The sequence below is a fragment of the Anabrus simplex genome, chromosome 1 (assembly GCF_040414725.1).
Source record: "Anabrus simplex isolate iqAnaSimp1 chromosome 1, ASM4041472v1, whole genome shotgun sequence".
Lineage (NCBI taxonomy): Eukaryota > Metazoa > Arthropoda > Insecta > Orthoptera > Tettigoniidae > Anabrus > Anabrus simplex.
This window is the reverse complement of record NC_090265.1, coordinates 589,824,645-589,842,938: the sequence shown is the minus strand read 5'-3', so window position 1 is coordinate 589,842,938 and position 18,294 is coordinate 589,824,645. Positions and strand designations below refer to the sequence as shown.

At 37.9% G+C, this 18,294-nt stretch overlaps 1 protein-coding gene across 3 annotated transcripts in view; it reads left to right on the top strand.

Moving 5' to 3' along the window:
• The window catches only part of LOC136870609 (uncharacterized), a 162,486-nt gene extending 144,844 nt beyond the window's left edge, over nucleotides 1-17,642 (top strand). For 2 of the 3 annotated variants that reach the window (XM_067144929.2, XM_067144931.2), the window contains 2 exons: nucleotides 546-829; nucleotides 16,632-17,642. In XM_067144929.2, the coding sequence (XP_067001030.1) occupies nucleotides 546-829; nucleotides 16,632-16,940 (593 nt within the window). In that variant the 3' untranslated portion in view covers nucleotides 16,941-17,642. The remainder of the gene's footprint in view (nucleotides 1-545; nucleotides 830-16,631) is intronic. The other variant, XM_067144930.2, reaches the window with a different exon arrangement.
• Nucleotides 17,643-18,294: the final 652 nt, after the last annotated feature.

The following is an 18,294-nucleotide window of genomic DNA, read 5'->3' as shown; positions in this document are numbered from 1 at the left end:
CACGTGGACTGTCACTGATAATGCAAGCATGCTATTGGTCACAACAGAGGCGACTGTAGACAGACATAAATCTAGTTACTGTCGAGGAGTGGTATGTTTGTATCGCTGATCGTTAACTAGGAAATTTAGAGAACCAAAAGTTCTTGTATGCAGTATGACCAGATAAATTCTCTTTATTTGTGCGAGCAGTCCTAAAACATAATGCCAGAGCCATGATATTTTTCGTGGATGCAAAACCGTCCTTGCTTTTCAAATAAGATTTGAAATTTTAGTATTTCTCTCAAAGGGAGAGTATTCTCAAACTAAGAATTATTTGTGATGAAAGATGGACCTAGATAAGAGAATAGTATGTAAAACATTTCCTGAGAGAGGAAAATCAAAAGGGCTGAGATAAAGGAGGAATTATTAGACCAGGCAAAACAGTTAAGCATAATTAAAAGAAAGTGAATTTGCACTTTTATTATTTCTATATGGTATGTGAATGGTTTGGGAAGATTTGGAATGATATACAAGGTTTATAAGTATATTCTCTCATTATGTTACAGGCAAAGCAAGCCAGAACAGTGGGCCTGTCCACGCTCAACAAGGGCAGGGTCTGGTGGCTCTTCTTGTTATGATCGCAGTGCTGTGTTTTATTGTCGCCTACTGTTGCTGGGGTGCACCTTGCTGTCGAGCATTCTGTAGACGACGCTGTTGTTGCTGCCATATGGCAACAGACTTGGAATCTGCATCACCGTCTGATGTTGGACTAAGTGTTGAGCCTGGTGTAGGAGCCACGCCTACGATTATACTTCTCCCCTACGGGCGTATGTTGGTCGTGGATGGTTCGGTAGGTGAAAAGAGTACAAAACTGACGAATTCTATAGTGATAGATATAAATCCAAGTGTAAGGTAACATTCTCACTTTTGTAACAACAATACTGTAATAGAATTCCAGTTAGGCTACATTACCATGACAGTCACAAGTTAACACCCTGGCTGTGTCGATGCGACGTAAAGCCAATTGCAGGCAAGTTAACAGAGATGGATAAATTAGAGAGAGAATCCATCTGGTAGCCGCCGTATTTGGGAATTGAAAGATTGGGCTCCTATCCATTTGACCAATATTTCTTTTATCTGATATTTGGTTGGCTTGAGTTAAAACTCTGGCTTAAAATTGCTGACCATCAGAAAATCCAGTACATGGCATTTCAAGTCAGGAAGGAAAAGTGATGTCTAACATTCACCAGTGAATTTTCCAACACTGAGTCCACTATGGTCTGGATGTGTTTAAGTAAAAACTTGGAGCTTTTTATTGATCTACATGCGATAAATTTGAAAATTAATGTGGTTAGGTGATCAAGTAAAATGGTAGTAAAAACACTTGTTAGATAGAAATATAACAAAAGGAAGGGTTAAGTATGAAATGAAGTAGGCCTACTGTTTAAGAAAGAGTGAGAGAGAGGAAAATATATAAAATAAAGAGTTTTGTCTGTATGTTGCTCAGAATTTAAAAACAATGGTATTTCTGTATCGGTCATGTCCGCAGTAACAAGGAAGTGCACTCTTTAATTGTCTGTCTGTCTGTCTGTCTGTCTGTCTGTCTGTCTGTCTGTCTGTCTGTCTGTCTGTCTGTGCATCATGAGAAAGTGGCTCAAGAGAATTTAATGAAAATTGGTATGTAAAGTCAATGAATAAGGCAATACAATCTGGGCTTTAAATAATGTTATTCACGCTGGATGAAATGGTAGTTTAGGGGAAGGTGCCTAAAATGTTGTTTTTAAATACCTATGTTGTTCTATTGAAGAGTACTACATAACAAAAGTTATAGAGAATACAATTTCCGATCATTTATGTTGTACAGTACCAGCTATGAAACAGAATTAATGAAATTTAGACTTTTGTTGCTGTCAGCACCGAGCATTGCTAACATGGAAATATTGTTCAATCGTGTTAGCTGGCAATGGTTTTGGCGTGATTGTCTTAAGGTATAAAACCGCATGGTCATCGGTCCATATCGATGAGGAAAATTGTGAAGATGTTTATTTAAAAATGAGAAAAAACATAAAGGAACTATTGCTTGAAGAATAGGAAAATTGGGAGTCGTGAAAGAAGGAAGGACTACCTTTGCATTAGAAGCCCTAATACCACAAAGTTAAAAAAAAAAAAAAAAACTAAATGTGAAGGCCTACAATATTGAAAGCTCATAAAACTGATTAACAATAACATTGCACTGATCATTGCTGTGATATGTTCTGTCTCTTCTGTTCCCATTCATCTCTGAAAGATGGGTTACTGCTGCATTCAGAATTAAACATCATGCCTGAATATAGACGGAAAGTAGCTGGTGAGTTAGATAACTTTGCACATGCTACATAATTGTTCCGCCAACAACGGGTACTACAATTAGCGACAGCAAGGAAAATTGTAAAGATGGCTATTGAAATGAGAAAAGGTCGGGAAGGAACGTATTGAAAGGAGGAAGAAGCACTCCCTTTACACTGGATGCCTTAATATCACAGTCAAAAGAAAACTAGATGTGAAGGTCTGCAATATCAGAATATTGGCCTTCCTTTATACCGGAAGGAAGAGATCAAATCAAGATTAGCAATAATACAAAATTGCATTAAACTGCAAAGGGCCACAGAGAGTAAGGAAGCGAGCACGTCACGACAAGCCCCTGACAGGGAGAGGCACGCTCACTTGCAGCTCAGAGTCTGGGGTACAACATGAGGGATGGACAAAAAATATAATCATGCTCATGCTAAGTAATTTTCCCGTCAACAATGGATACTCCAGCTAGTATAACATTAGAGCGATAAGCGCCCAATGAAAGACAAAGAAATTTTAGAAAATACACACTACAGCCTACAATTTTGTTAGGTGTACATTTTAATAGTGAAGTACTCATCTTGAGATTCAAAGGAATTATTATCTTCCAAAACAATTTAATTTCATTTACATTTATTTAATGGTTCATGGTGTGGGTTACTGTATTCACATCCTAGTTCATGAACCATGGGCAAGGGCTGAGTGGCCTAATAAGTGGTCTTGAGAGGTCTGGATACCAGTTGTTATGGAATGGGAGTGGGCACTCTGTCATGGCCCTCCTTGTGCTCGGGTATCTAGGACTATACAGTACATACAATCCACCACCCATTAGAGGGGGACCCTCACTGGGACTGTGTGTAAGTAAGGGTAGCATCCTGCCTCACAGAATTTACCAAGCTCAGAACATTTTAAGCAAGCTTCAGACTTTTGGGAAGAACAGAGTCCCACTCACATTTGACAGGCAAGGGACTCCTTGAAAACAACTTGGCGAATGAAATGGAATTCGATGAGGAGCTATCAATATTAACGGGGCATATGGAAGAAAGAAAGTAGAACTAGCTGAGTCAACAAAGAGGATACATCTGGATGTGCTAGGCGTAAATGATATTCAGGTAAGCGGAGATAACAAGGAAGAGATAGGAGATTATAAAATGTACTTGACGGGTGTTAAGAAGAGAAGGGTAGAGTGTGGGGAAGGCTGTTAATCAGAAATACTATTGCATGTAACGTAGTTTCTGTTAGGCATGTAAATGAGTGAATGATGTGGGTATATTTGGCAGTTGGAGGAATTAGGATGAGAATTGTCTCAGTTTATTCACCATGTGAGGTGCAGATGAGAATGAAGTTGACAACTTATGAAACATCGACAGTGCGAGAGTCGGAAATAGAACTGAAGAATATGGAAAGGTGATTAGTAAATGTGAGGAAGATATGGAAGCTAATAGGAATGGAAAGCATTTGCTGAACTTCTGTGCAGTTACGAATACATTCTTAAAGCATACAGGGGAGGGTAGGGGTACCAGATCCATAATAGACTATATCTTAACCAACTTCGAATTCAGGAAATCTGTTAGGAATACACAGGTTTTCCGGGGGATTTTTCAATGATAAAGACCACTATCTGATAATGTAGTGAACTAATTATCCCTAGGCCAGGATAGAGAAAGTGAAATCTGTCTGCAAAACTAATAAGGGTAGAAAATCTCCAGGATGAGGAAATTAGACAGAAGTACATTGATATGATCAGTGAGAAGTTCCAAACAGTGGACAGTAAGCAGGTTCAGGATATAGAAAGTGAATGGGTGGCATACAGGGATGCTTTAGTAGAAACAGCAAGCAAATGCCTAAGAAAAAGTGTGTGTAAAGATGGGGAAAGGCTGCATCTTGGTGGAATGATGAAGTGAGAGAAGCTTGTAAATGTAAAAAGAAGTTTGATCAAAAATGGCTCCAAACAAGGGCTGATGCAGACAGAGAATTGTACATAGATGAAAGAAACAGAGCAAAACAAATAGTTGTTAAATCCAAAAAGAAGTCTTGGAAAAATTTTGGTAATAACCTGGAAAGGCTAGGTCAAGCAGCAGGGAAACCTTTCTGGACAGTAATAAGGAATATTAGGAAGGGAGGGGGAAAAGGAAATGAATAGTGTTTTGGGTAAATCAGGTGGACTCATAATAGCCCAGGGAATCTCTAATCACGTGGAAGGAATATTTTGAAAATATTCACAATGTAAAAAGAAATCTTTCTAGTGACGTTGCAAACAACCAAACTCATGGGGAAGAGGAAAATGATGTTGATGAAATTACACTTGAGGAAGTGAAAAGATTAGTAAATAAACTCCATTGTCATAAAGCAACAGGAATAGATGAAATTAGTCCTGAAATGGTGAAATATAGTGGGAAGGCAGAAATGAAATTACTTCACAGAGTAATAAGATTAGCATAGTGTGTCAGTAAGGTACCTTCTGATTGGATGAAAGCAGTAATTGCACCTATCTATAAACAAGGGAACAGGATGAAGTGCAACAACCATCAAGGTATCTATTGATTAGTATACCAAGCAAATTATTCACTGGCATCTTGGAAGGGAGGGTGCGATCAGTGGTTGAGAGGCAGTTGGATGAAAACCAGTGTGGTTTCAGAGACCATAGAGGGGCTGTCAGGATCAGATTTTCAGTATGCACCAGGTAATTGAAAAAATGCTTGAAGAGGAATAGAGAGTTATGTTTATGTTTCGTAGATATAGAGAAAACATATGACAGTATACCGAGGCAAAAGATGTTTGCCATACTGGGGGACTATGGAATTAAGGGTAGATTATTAAAATCAATCCAAGGCATTTATGTTGAAAATTGGGCTTCAGTGACAATTGATGGTAGAATGAGTTCTTGGTTCAGGGTTCTTACAGGGGTTAGACACGGCTGTAAACTTTCACCTTTGTTGTTCGTAGTTTACATGGATCATCTGCTGGAAGGTGGCAGGGTGGAAATGTAGTAAGCAGTATGCCCTATGCTGATGACTTGGTCTTAATGGCAGATTGTGCCGAAAGCATACAGTCTAATATCTTGGAAGTTGAAAATAGGTGCAATGAATATGGTATGAAAATTAGCCTTTCAAAGACTAAATTGATGTTAGTAAGTAAGAAATCCAAGAGAATTGAATGTCAGGTTGGTGATACAAAGCTGGAACAGGTAGATAATTTGAAGTATTCAGGGTGTGTGTTCTCTCAGGATGGTAGTATAAGTGAGATTGAATCAGGGTGCAGTAAAGCTAATGTATTGAGCTCGCAGAAAGGAAGTTAGCTCCCAGGCTAAACTATCTTTACACGATCTGTTTCCAGACCAACTTCGCTTTACGGGAATGAAAGCTGGGTGGACTCAGGATATCTTATTCATAAGTTAGAAGGAACAGACATGAAAGACATGAAAGTAGCGGGAGTGATTGCTGGTACAAACAGGTGGGAACAATGACAGGAGGGTACTCGGAATTAGGAGATAAAGGACAAGTTAGGAATGAACTCGATGGTTGAAGCTGTATGCATAAACTGGCTTCGGTGGTGGGGTCATGCAAGGCAAATGAAAGAGGATAGGTTACCTAGGAGAATAATGGACTCTGTTATGGATGGTAAGAGAAATAGAGGGAGACCAAGATGACGATGGTTAGACTCAGTTTCTAATGATTTAAAGATAAGCGGTATAGAACTAAATGAGGCCACAGCACTAGTTGCAAATAGAGGATTGTGGTGACGTTTAGTAAATTGACAGAAGCTTGCAGACTGAACGCCATAAGGTATAATGGTACATAATGATGTATGTATGTATGTATGTATGTATGTACATTTATTTAGGAATGGAGTTAATATTGTATAGCACTCTCAGCTGCTGAAATATTGTAACTCAAACCTATTGAGTCGAATGGTATGAATGACAATCATTAACTAATCTTTGATCCCATTTCCAGATATTAAAAAAAGAAAAAAGTAATTTAGGGACGATGATTTGTGCACCTGTACAAACACTAACACAATCCTTCTATTTTAATTCATTACTAACAAATGTACCTGTGCTTTGCAACGGTATTCTACATTGTATACGGATTTCTATGTAAATTGCTGTGCACGCAGTGAGTAAGATTATATTAAATTGCATGTCTCTTAGAGTTATCCAAAAAACACCACTAGGAGGACCCCATATGTTGTTTGCTATATGAGGCATGCATTGGGAAGTTTTGATGAAAATGGTAGGCTGTTTCCTACCGCGATTCAAAATCGATTTCGGGAGTTTCTACTATAACGGCAGGCTCACTTGCCTACTGCCATTCACAATGGAGATATGGAGTTTTCTTTATAAAGACAGGTCCCTTTTCCTAATACCAGTCAGAATCCAGTTGGGGGTTTTGATTATAATCGAGAAATGCAGCTCTATTTAAAGCTAAAAACGAAGTGGATGTATCGCAAAAATGAAATGTCCCTCGCTAAATTGTGATGAAATGAATTATGAATTTAAGAAAGTGTTAACTGAGGAAAAACATATATTTTTTCTTGAAAACTTTTAGAGATACGAAGAACATTCATGGATTCTTTTTTTCTAGGAAATAGAATTTTAAGTACACTAAGTGCAGCTTCATCGTTCAGTTGGACTAATCGTTTAGGGAGCGTATTAAATTTTAAAGGTCCCAAGCGTACGTTTTCCTATGACTTGCTTCACATTTTATTTTGCTACAGAGCCCGCTTAAAAGATAGCTTGATAGTAAGTAGCCTGTGAGTTAACCAAAGGTATCAGCTATAAGCTCGCCAAATTTGAGCTCCATTAGTCAAGTAGTCCTTAGGTGGAAGGACACGGAGGAGCAAACCTACAAATTTTGAGATTTATTATTGCTGCCAGTTTTTCCTTAAATCACTGTTCTTGCGGGAACACTGCTATTCTGGGATGATACATAGCCAATGTTATCCAGAATAATACTATCATCTTTCAAATGGTGAAAGAAAAATATGCCAAAAGTCGATAATATATTTCAGTTGTGTATTTCAAGTGGGAGGTAACTTATTCAGAGATTCAGATTATTCTGATCAGGTACTGCTGAATTTTAATTATATGTGTCCTGTTTTATCCCCCCCCCCCCCTTTTTTTTTTAAATCTGGTCAACTTACTCTTAAGATAGTAAGTTTGCACCACACCTCCTTGTAGCAGTCCTACACTGGTGTGGAGCACTGTGTATGCAATTAGAAAGGAGTTTTTAGGTATGGTAATGCAGTTTAGTCTTTGAAATATGTCTAAGATGTCCTGAATATTAAGTTGAAACATTTTGAATAAAGGAAAACACATTTCATCCATGTCATGATTTGTTAAGATTTCATTCCTAAGTGAAATGCATAGTTTAGTATGTTTCAGGTACTGTTTGCTCCATTTTCATCAAAAAGCAAAGCAAAGTCATCTCCGTCGAGGCCACAAAGGCCCTTGGAGGGGTGGAAGGTAAAGGCTCCCACTATCCATAACCTCGGCACTTGATGGGGTAGAGTGGTTAACTCTACACCTACCCACCTTTGCCCCCAGGAATTAACCTGGTACTCATTTTTGGTGTAGGGCCATATGTGCCTCCGGAAGTGGAAATCTCGTTTCTTAAATTTTGCAACTTCCTAATGGGGATTCGAACCCACGTCCTTCCGGACAAACCGAGCACGCCTTTACCTCCTCGGCCAGGCAGCCCCTTCATTTTCATCATTAAGTAGAAAAGTAAGCATGATTAGTTTGGTGCCGGAAAGCAGAACTATTGTATTTCGTGGATCAATATAGACAGTGATGAGAAATGTAAAAGAAAAAACACAATTAGACTGAATTACAGTTGTGTGCGAAATATTTCACTCAATTACTAATTACTTTAAGACACACTGGCTTTTCATCATGTGGGGCTAAAATGATACTAAAGTTTGCAAGGGAAACATATATTACTTCATTATTGTGGTTTTATAGAATAGAGGCGTTAAGTGGCTATAATCACTAAAAGAGACTACACAAACTTTCAAAATTATTGCTTCCAAGTAATGTTTGCATGTCTCTTTCATGTTACCATTATTTTCAGGGCCAACTAATTCAAAATGTAAAAATGAGAATCCAACAGGCTGCGTCCAGTCGTTTGACTGGATCAGGAATGGAATGAATAAAGCCCCCATCTAGAGGCAAGGATAGGAATTTTGCCAGCTGCTGAAGGCTGTTGCACTCCTCTGGGGCAATGATTGACTGACAGATGAAATGAAATGATATTGAAGAGTGTTACTGGAATGAAAGATGACAGGGAAAATCGGAGTACCAGGAAAAATTCTGTTCCGCCTCTACTTTGTCCAGCACAAATCTCACATGGAGTGACTGGGATTTGAACCACGGAACCCAGTGACGAGAGGTCGACACGCTGCCGCCTCAGCCACGGTGTCTTCTGCCAACTAATTCAAAATAATGATTCCCAAATACCTTAACCCCTTTACAGTCACATGTTTATTCCAGTTCCATTTTCAAGCACATAGTACACAATTATCTAAATCTCAACCAGTAACCACAGCAAGCTGTGAATAAATGAACAAGTGTGCATCATATCCTTGGCATAAAGGCCTTCCAAGTGCTGGGGCGCTTAATCAGTTATCAGTGATCTGCATTTAGGGCTGTCGGCCAGGTGGTAGACTCCCTATCAATTTTTTACCTAGTCTTTTCTTAAATATTGTCAAGGAAGTTGGAATTTTATTGAACATTCCCCTTGATAAATTATTCCAAACCCTTACTCCTTGTCGTATAAATGAATGTTTGCTCCAATTTGTCCTCTTGAATTCCAAATTCAGTTTCAGTGATCTTTCCTATTTTTAAAAGCGTGGGTTAGTTGCCAAGTTGCTAAACACTCGATGCTATGTATATCAATGACTAGAAAGTAACAATTACTAAAATGTAATTAAATATCTAGGAGTTACCCTGGACAGAAGCACTCTCACAAAATCTCTACAAGGAACAACATCCTGCAAAAGCTTTGTGGCAGTTCCTGGGGAGCCTCAGCTGACTGCTTATGATTAACAGGTATCAGTCTTGTCTATTCTGCAGTGAAATACTGTGCCCTGGTATGGTTGGAAAGTGCACACGTGCATAAAGTGGATATTCAGCTGAATGATACCATGCACTACATAACTGGTACTGTAAAGTCAACGCCTCGCCACTGGTTACCCGTACTTAGTCATATCCCATCACCCCACTTGAGGAGAAAAGAAGCTCTGCTGGGAGAAGCAAAGAAGGTCTGGTCATCTCCCTCATCACCAGTTCACCAGAAATGTTTTTACCGAACGCCACAATGACTTTGATCTAGGAGACTAACACGTGTACTGGCCGGCCGACTCTTGAGGGATAATTGTAATCTAAACCAGAGTTGGCAGGATGAGTGGTCAAATTCAACATCTGGAACTAATTCTCATGAGCTAAATCCAACTCGGAAAATGAAGGGATTCGACCTCCCAAGTAAACTATGGTGTCGCCTCAACAGACTGAGAACTGGGCATGGACGCAGTAATTTCTTACCACATAAGTGGGGTTGGATGGATTTTCCAATGTGTGAATGCAGTGAAGAGGAGCAGACCATGGACCACGTCATCCTGCGCTGCCCTCTTCATGCCTACTCCGGAAGACCCAGTAGCCTGTTTCATCTTTCAGAAAGTGCTGTAAAGTGGCTGAAAAACTTGGGCTTGGACTTATGAATTTGTTATTGTTATCACCATATCTATATATATAAGTTTTGTCTGTACATTGCTCAGAATTTGAAAAGAATGTTATTTCTGTATTGGTCATTTCCACAGCAACAAGGAAATGCACTTTTTACTTTTCCGTAATTTCTGTCTGTCTGTCTGTCTGTCTGTCTGTCTGTCTGTCTGTCTGTCTGTCTGTCTGTCTGTCTGTCTGTCTGTCTGTCTGTCTGTCTGTACACACGTCACTAGGAAACGGCTTAAGAGAATTTAATGAAAATCGGTATGCAAAGTCGGGGAATAAGTCTCTACAATCTAAGTCATACATAATTTTATTCCCGCTGATAGAAATGGTAGTTTAGGGGAAGGCCTAAAATTTAATTCTGAAATATTTATATTATTAGTGGTAGTATCGATAAATACTGCGTAACCACAGTTATATAGAATTAAATTCCTGACTATTTATGTCTTATACATTTTAACCGTACCGGCTATGATAACACAGATATTCATGAATTTGTCCTTTTGTTGCTAAGTCCATATCAACGCCAAGTCACGAGAAAATGGGTTAACAGAATTTAATGAAATTCGGTATATAGAGTTGGGGAATAAAAAACTACAGTCTAAGCTATAAATAATCTTATTCGCTCTGAATGAAATTGTAGTTTAGGAGAAGGCGCCTAAAATATAATTTTTAATTACCTATGTTTTTGGTCCTATCGAAAAGTACTACATAACAAAAGATGCAGAGAATACAATTTCCGATCATTTATGTTCTATTCAGTTTTACCGTACCGACTATGATGAGTGGTATTTCAGAGTCGGAAGAAAACTAAATGTGAAGGCCTACAATATCGAAAGACCATAACATTGATCAACAAAAACATTACATTGACCATTGTTTGTTGTGATGTTATTTGTCTCTTATGCTGCCTCTCAACTCCGATAGATGGGATTACTGCTGCGTACCAAGTATGAAAGCCTGACTGAATATTGGCGGGAAATAGCAGGGGAGTTAGAAAACTTTCTTCTTTAGCATTCCATTCCTCTGATTCATGCATTTTATGATACAGCTGGTACGTAACACCCTGGTACTTCATAGTACGGTATTCCAGTTATTCGATCCCTACTCTGATGCACTGTTTTGAATGAGCAGCGTGCATACTTCAGGCAGACGCTGACTTAGCAGTAGTAGTAGTACCTGGTCTAGAATAACAATTTAGGCCTATTCCAAATTATAGCATCACAATTAACTAAATAACTCAAAATTCAACCCTGAAAAAAGCCGTTTCTTAAGAAAAGCTTCTTCCTCTTCACTTTTATTAAATTCTACATTCATTTTATTCCAAATTATCAGTGAAGAGGGGGTTTCTTCACTGGCTTGGAGGAAAAATTTGCCTCTGAGTCAGACTTTTCCGCCACCAGTGTTGTGAATTGATATGTTCCGACTCATCGGGTACTCCTAGGAAACAGATTAGTAAAAGGGCATAGTTTTTGCCCTGGGAGTCTCCACTATTCGACCATCTCCCCGCCGAAAAAAGACTAATAGTGTTCACGAATCACGGCTGTCTGCGGCTTGGTAATTCCAGTTCTGGAACTTTGGACTGGTAGATCGGCAGTGTAGTCCTGTTCGTTAAAAGTGAGAAAGTGTTGGTGTTTCATTTAATCGAGTATTTCATATGAAAGCATTGCTTTTAATCGCGCCATTCCTACTGACGTCATTGTAATGTATGTTCATTTCAGTTGGGAAAACCACTAGGACAGTCTTTCTGAGGATGTAAAAAGGCAGGTGGAGAGTGAGTGTCTGCTGTTATAATGAAAACTCCCCAACCTGATTGTGACTGATGGTATGCAAGCGGGTCTACCATTACAGTGAAAATTCTGACTCAGTCTTCATATGAGAAAAGATGTTTGGTGACTTCCCCGTCGCGTTTCTAGGGTAACGTTAAGAGCTATGCAATTTAATACAATCTTGCTCACAACGTGTACACTAGAATTCCATATGCAATGTACAATTCCGTAGCGAAGCACGGGTACATCAGCTAGTGATTAAATAAATAAAGAAATAAATAAAAAATGACTACAATTTCATTTCAAGAAGTAAAATACGAGTAAAAACGACATTTTGTGAAAAGTACCTATTACGAGTACAAGTGATTACAAAAAAATAATTGTTACAAGTAATTCAATCACTTTTTCTCAATTACTTAACAATTCTGATTATACACTGTTATGCTTTTCAGCATACAATCTGCATACCTTTGTGAATCAACTAAGTGCCTCCACAATCCTGTGTTTGCAATTAGCTCTGTGGCCTCTATAAGATCCACTCTTCTTATATCCCTTTCAGACCTGAAAGAAAACTGGAGGTGTGAATTTTTGTTTGTATGTCAAAAACTGACTAAAATGCTCCTCAATACACATATTGATAGTTTATTTTACAAAATAAAAACTAACATCCGAAAAACAGGACCCACACAATTGTGCGTATCAAAATTCAAAACCTCGTATCACGTACGATGGTGTAGCTTCAAAATTTACGTTCACTAACCAATGTAAACACTTCATTGAATATATTCCGGTATTCAGTAAAGCTTCTAGATTAATATAAACGCAATAAATAAATACTTTCGGCACTACTGCTTCCCGCCATCTCACCAATCAACTGTGCTTTTTAAACTCTTCTTCCTTCGCCCTGGCGGTCAAGCGCATACTAAAATCAATTGAAATACATGCCACTTGTCCTGCACAATCACTGCAGTCCGGTCTAGCACCGAAAAACATCAAATACGGTCAGGGATAACGAAAATACGAACCCGCACAATTGTGCATACACGGTCTGAAAGGGATAATAAATCATTAAAAACTGAGTTTAACTATCATTGCCTTGGTCTTTCTCCACTTCTCTTACCCTCCAGGGCCGAGTCCCTCATTCTCCTATGCTACCCATTTTTCTCCGTTCGCCTCACATGACCCTATCACTGATGCCAGTTCAGCTTCATGCACTGAGTTTATTCCTAATTTAACATTTTTTGTCCTCAATCCAAATATCCTCCTGTTATTGTTCCCACATATTTGTACCTGCAATGACTTTCCCTAGTTTCATATCTGTTACTTCTAAGTTATGAATAATATATCCTTGGTCTATCCAGCTTTCACTCCTGTACATCAAAGTCAGTATGAAAACAGTCCAATGTAAAACAGTTTCATCTGAGAACTTGCTTCTTTCTTACAGAATACCATTGATCACAACTCTGGGCTCGTTGCATTAGCTTTGCTGCACCGTAATTCCATTTTTACTTCATATACTACCATTCTAATATTTATTCTTCAAGAGATATTAGCTTATTATAAGTAACTGATAATGATTACTGTTGTAAGGAGAGGTACAAATAGGCATTCACCCTATTCAAAGAAACAAATGGAGGAAGTCCGACCTTTCAAAGAATAAGGGTGTCGGTAAAAGAAGGGCAAGGGCTATGAAGGGTATGAAAATGAGACACCCTTGAGTTTGCAAACCGAATACCAATCAGGGTCAGAAGAAAACAAGAGTTGACCAGAGAAGGTCAGATAGAAATGTTTAAAATAAGGAGACTTGCACAAGTAAGTGGAAGCTATGCAAGTCTTAGTTACAGGTCCCATAGATGCTAACCTATGCTCCAAAGTTGAGAGTCCCTGCGGGTTCCCCTTTCAGCCACCTGTTATGGCAGACAGAGGATACGGGGATATATTCTATAGTACCCACATACAGAAGAAAATCGAACTAGAAATGACAGCAGGGGTCCTGATACGATTATTACTTGCACTAGTACAAATGTTATAGCTGTGTGGCTAATTGTGTGAAATAGACATGAAGAGGAAGTGTGTAAAAGGAACCCATAATAAAACTATAATGTATGTATGTCACTGGCTTGATAGCATCATCCTAGCAATGATTGAAGTAACTTAGTTCAATGAATAATTTAATTTAAAGACATCTGTAGTGTATTCAAGCATTTTATTAACATATTTCGTTATTGCATGAGTAACATTGTAGTTTACCGTGTATAATATCTGTAGAAAGTTCGATTTTCTTCTGTATGTGCATGTTTACTTGTTCATTTTTGTGTGATAAGACTCAGTGTTACTGTTACTCTCAGCAAATCCAAAATCTTATATGAAAATTACAGCCTGGCCTAAAATATATATATAATTTTAAGTAGACAGACAGAAGTTGATTGAAGCTGTGTGTATGAACTTCACTTGGTGATAGGATCATGTGAAAACTATGGAGATTAGATCATATTTTTTATATGCACCCTGTGTTTCCATATGTTAATATGTTTTGCAATAATTTCTCAAATTACAGAACAAGGAATGGGTTGCACTAGTAATAATGTATACATTACAAAGAAAGTGATATATTTACTGACCATTGGTATACAAACTGTGCCAGAATGTACTGGTGTATTGTACTTTATCAAAAATTCCCAGAAGGGAAACATAATTTTTATTTCAAATTTAATTGCAAATATTGAAGTATTCAAGCTCTCTAAAACCTTTTCAGTAATGAAATTATTTCACTCCAATGTAGCAGCAGCCTCATCAAGTGGATGTACAATGTATTTGGGTCCGATATAGCAAGAAGATGATGATGATGATGATAATAATAATAATAATAATAATAATAATAATAATAATAATAATAATCCTACCAAGATGCTGGTGGCTAATGCACCACTGAGATACCACTGCAAGCCTCCTGTGTAGGACAATACAGTGACAGTGCACTAGGGGTGATATTATAATAATAATGTTACTGATTTTACAACCTGCTAACTACATTAATGTTCTTTTGGAGATGCCAAAATTTTGTCCCACAGGAGTTCTTTAATATGCCAGTAAACCTACTGACACGAGGATGACATATTTGAGCATCTTAAAATAGCACCGGACTGAGCCAGGATCGAACCTGCCAAATTGGGGTAAGAAGACCAGCACTCTACCATATGAGCTACTCTGCCCATCTAGGGGAGATATGTGACTTCACTTGTGTAAATACCTGCCTTTGGCATTTATATGAAAAATAAAGTTCCAGAAGGGAATTTTCATTTAATACCACTTATTGCAATTATTGAAGTATTCAGTCCCTTTAGGCCTTTTCTCAGTTGCAAAATTGCCAGCGTTTCATTCCAGTGTGGCAGTGGGCTCATCACTTAGATTGCCAGTTCTTTCCAGAACACTGACAGCAAGTACAATTATTTGCCTTAAGAGTGTTTAAAATGTACAACTAGATAAACAAAATATGTAATATATAAAACAGGCTCATATTTCATTCTCTGAAGTTATACTTAACAATGGTTTATGGTAACTAAGACCACAGCAGGGTACACACATACACTGTATGGCTCTTTGGTAACTCTGTCCGTTTGTCACTTTCGACCAAGTAGGTACTCCAGAAAAACATATTCTCTGTTAAATAACTTTAAAAGTATTTGTGAAGAAATAATGGCTGATTATAATTGTAATTCACTTAAATTTCTCTGATGGAGACTGTGATGAATTGTATAAAAGTATAGAAGTTTCTTTTCCTTACTTCTCAAAGTATCTCATTTTAAATTATAATAATAACTGTTTGAAAGAGTTTCTTTTACAGAGATGCACTATCAGATTTTATGTGTATTGCAGAATGCTTTCATCAAATTTTCCTTTTGAGTTGTCTATATCATGACAGTAAAATATTATCTCAGACTTTTATATCTTTATTAAGATGTTATAATATAACAAAGAGATAATAATTGTAAAATCTGTACAATTGAAAGTTTCTGAATCCCTTTGTACTTGAAGCCAACCTACCTTGTTGCTGGCCAAGTGTGCTACCATTTGTCCCACCAAGAAGGAACTCTGATAAGGGTGGTATTATTATTATTATTATTATTATTATTATTATTATTATTATTATTATTATTATTATTATTATTATTATTATTATTATTATTATTAAAATCTGTGTATTTCCAATCATTTGACTGGGTCGAGTATGGAATGAATGAATGTATGAATAAAGCCTCCATCTAGTGGCAAGGATAGGAATTGTGCCAACTGCCGAAGCCTGACTCATTTTCCGGGAGGCAATGATTAATGACTGACAGATGAATGAAATAACATTGGAGATTGTTGCTGGAACAAAAGATGAAGGGAAAACTGGAGTACCCAGGGGAAAATCCTGTCCTACCTCTGCTTTGTCCAGCACGAATCTCATATGGAGTGACTGGGATTTGAAGCATGGAACCCAGTAGTGAGAGGCCAGCATGCTGCTGCCTCAGCCACGGAGGCTACATGATGATGATGATGATGATGATGATGATGATGATGATGATACATTAATAATAATAATAATAATAATAATAATAATAATAATAATAATAATAATAATTTTAAAAAAATTCCCACCACCAATTTATATGGCTACTGGTTATATAAATGGTAGTGTGTCAGAATGGTAGTGAACTGACAAACTGAGTAGAGTTAGGTTTGAGTTCTGAGTCCAGGCAACTTCAGAAATATACTGAATTTTGAAGGATGATACATACATTGAACCCGTATTTCCAATAGTACATTTATCACTATGTCCACAGGTGTTTGCACAGTTACAAGCAGACAGGAGTGGTTTGGACCTCATTGAACTAGGCGAGAACGTGGTTCGAGCCCAACAGCAGAACACTCGTACATCCTCTACTCCCAGCATTCTGGATGTGGACTCGGAGACCACAAGTAAGGGTCTTGATTCACCTATATCAACAGGAATGCCGCCACCTACCTATGAATCCATCTTCGGCTCAGCAGAGATCAACGATCTTCCACCATCCTACGACGAGATTCTCCGACAGCTTCAGGAGAGGGAGGAAGACTATAGACCAGGAGAAATACGAGAAAGCAGAGTATGATGGTGTTGATTGGGATTCAAGCTTTATTCTATCACATTTCAGTTGACATTAAGTATGTATATACTAATTGTACATATTAATTTGACTGTAGTAGTAGATTTTGAAATATAGACTGTTGCAAAGGACAGGGGAAGTCAATATGACAGAAAGTGGAAAATCTCTGTGCACAAATGTTGTTAGCAAGAGATCCATTATACTATGTGACTATTCCTGAACCGAGTGTGAGGAGAGGGTTAGTTAGCTTCGAATTGTCATTAAAGTATTTTGGTGGTTTTGTCAACAACACTGTAGAAAATCAGTGAACCATAACTTAATATCTTGAACACTTCAGTGCCACAAGCAAGAAACTATCCTAAATAATCTTTAACAATGGTGCTGCTTTCCCTTTCTGATCAAGACACAACGAATATTGTTCCATCCCAGTTGTTGGGCCTCAGCTAATGCTATTGTTCCATGACATTCAAGCTTCAACATGTTAATGTTGTTTCACTTCAGCTTTCACTAAGAGATTTTTTAATAAAATAGATGCATATGATGTATTTGGGTCCGGTATAGCAAAGTGAGTAAAAGCATATTTCTATGACCAAATGTATACTTCTGTTATTTCTAAGAAATACAACAATTCTGAAGTCATATACAATGTGAGAAGACTTACTTTTCCTCTTCTGTGTATTTTTAGAATTCCACAGGTATACTCACATGCTGAATAAATGAAAATGAAAATTCTCAGTCTGTTTTCAGTCATTCAACCAGGTCAGGAATGGAATGAAGCCCCATCTAGCAGTGAGGATAGGAATTGTAGCTTCCAAAGCCTGTTGCACTCTTCTGGAACAATGATTAATGGCCGACAGATGACATGAAATTATATTGGAGAGTTTTGCTGGAATGAAAGATGACAGGGAAAACTGGAGTAACCAGAGAAAAAACTGTCCCACCTCCACTTTGTCAAGCACAAATCTCACATGGAGTAATCAGGATTTGGACTCTGGAACCCAGTGGTGAGAGGCTGGCATGTTACTGCCTGAGCAACAGAGGATCCTTGCTGAATAAACTGACAGTAAATATTCTTTCTCCTTATTTCTTTTTTTATGTTGCACTGACACAGATAGGTCTTAGGGCGATGGTGGATAGGAGAAGGCTAGGAGTCAGAAGGAAGCAACCATGGCCTTAATTGAGGTACAGCCCCAGCATTTACCTGGTGTGAAAATAGGAAACCACAGAAAGCAGTGGCAGTTAAGATGGAGATATTTATACAGCAAAACTTAGTTTATTAGGTTTTTAATTTGAATTTGTGAATACTAAAAATTTTTTGCTGTACCTTCACATTCCTTTACAATAGAATGTTAAGAATTTG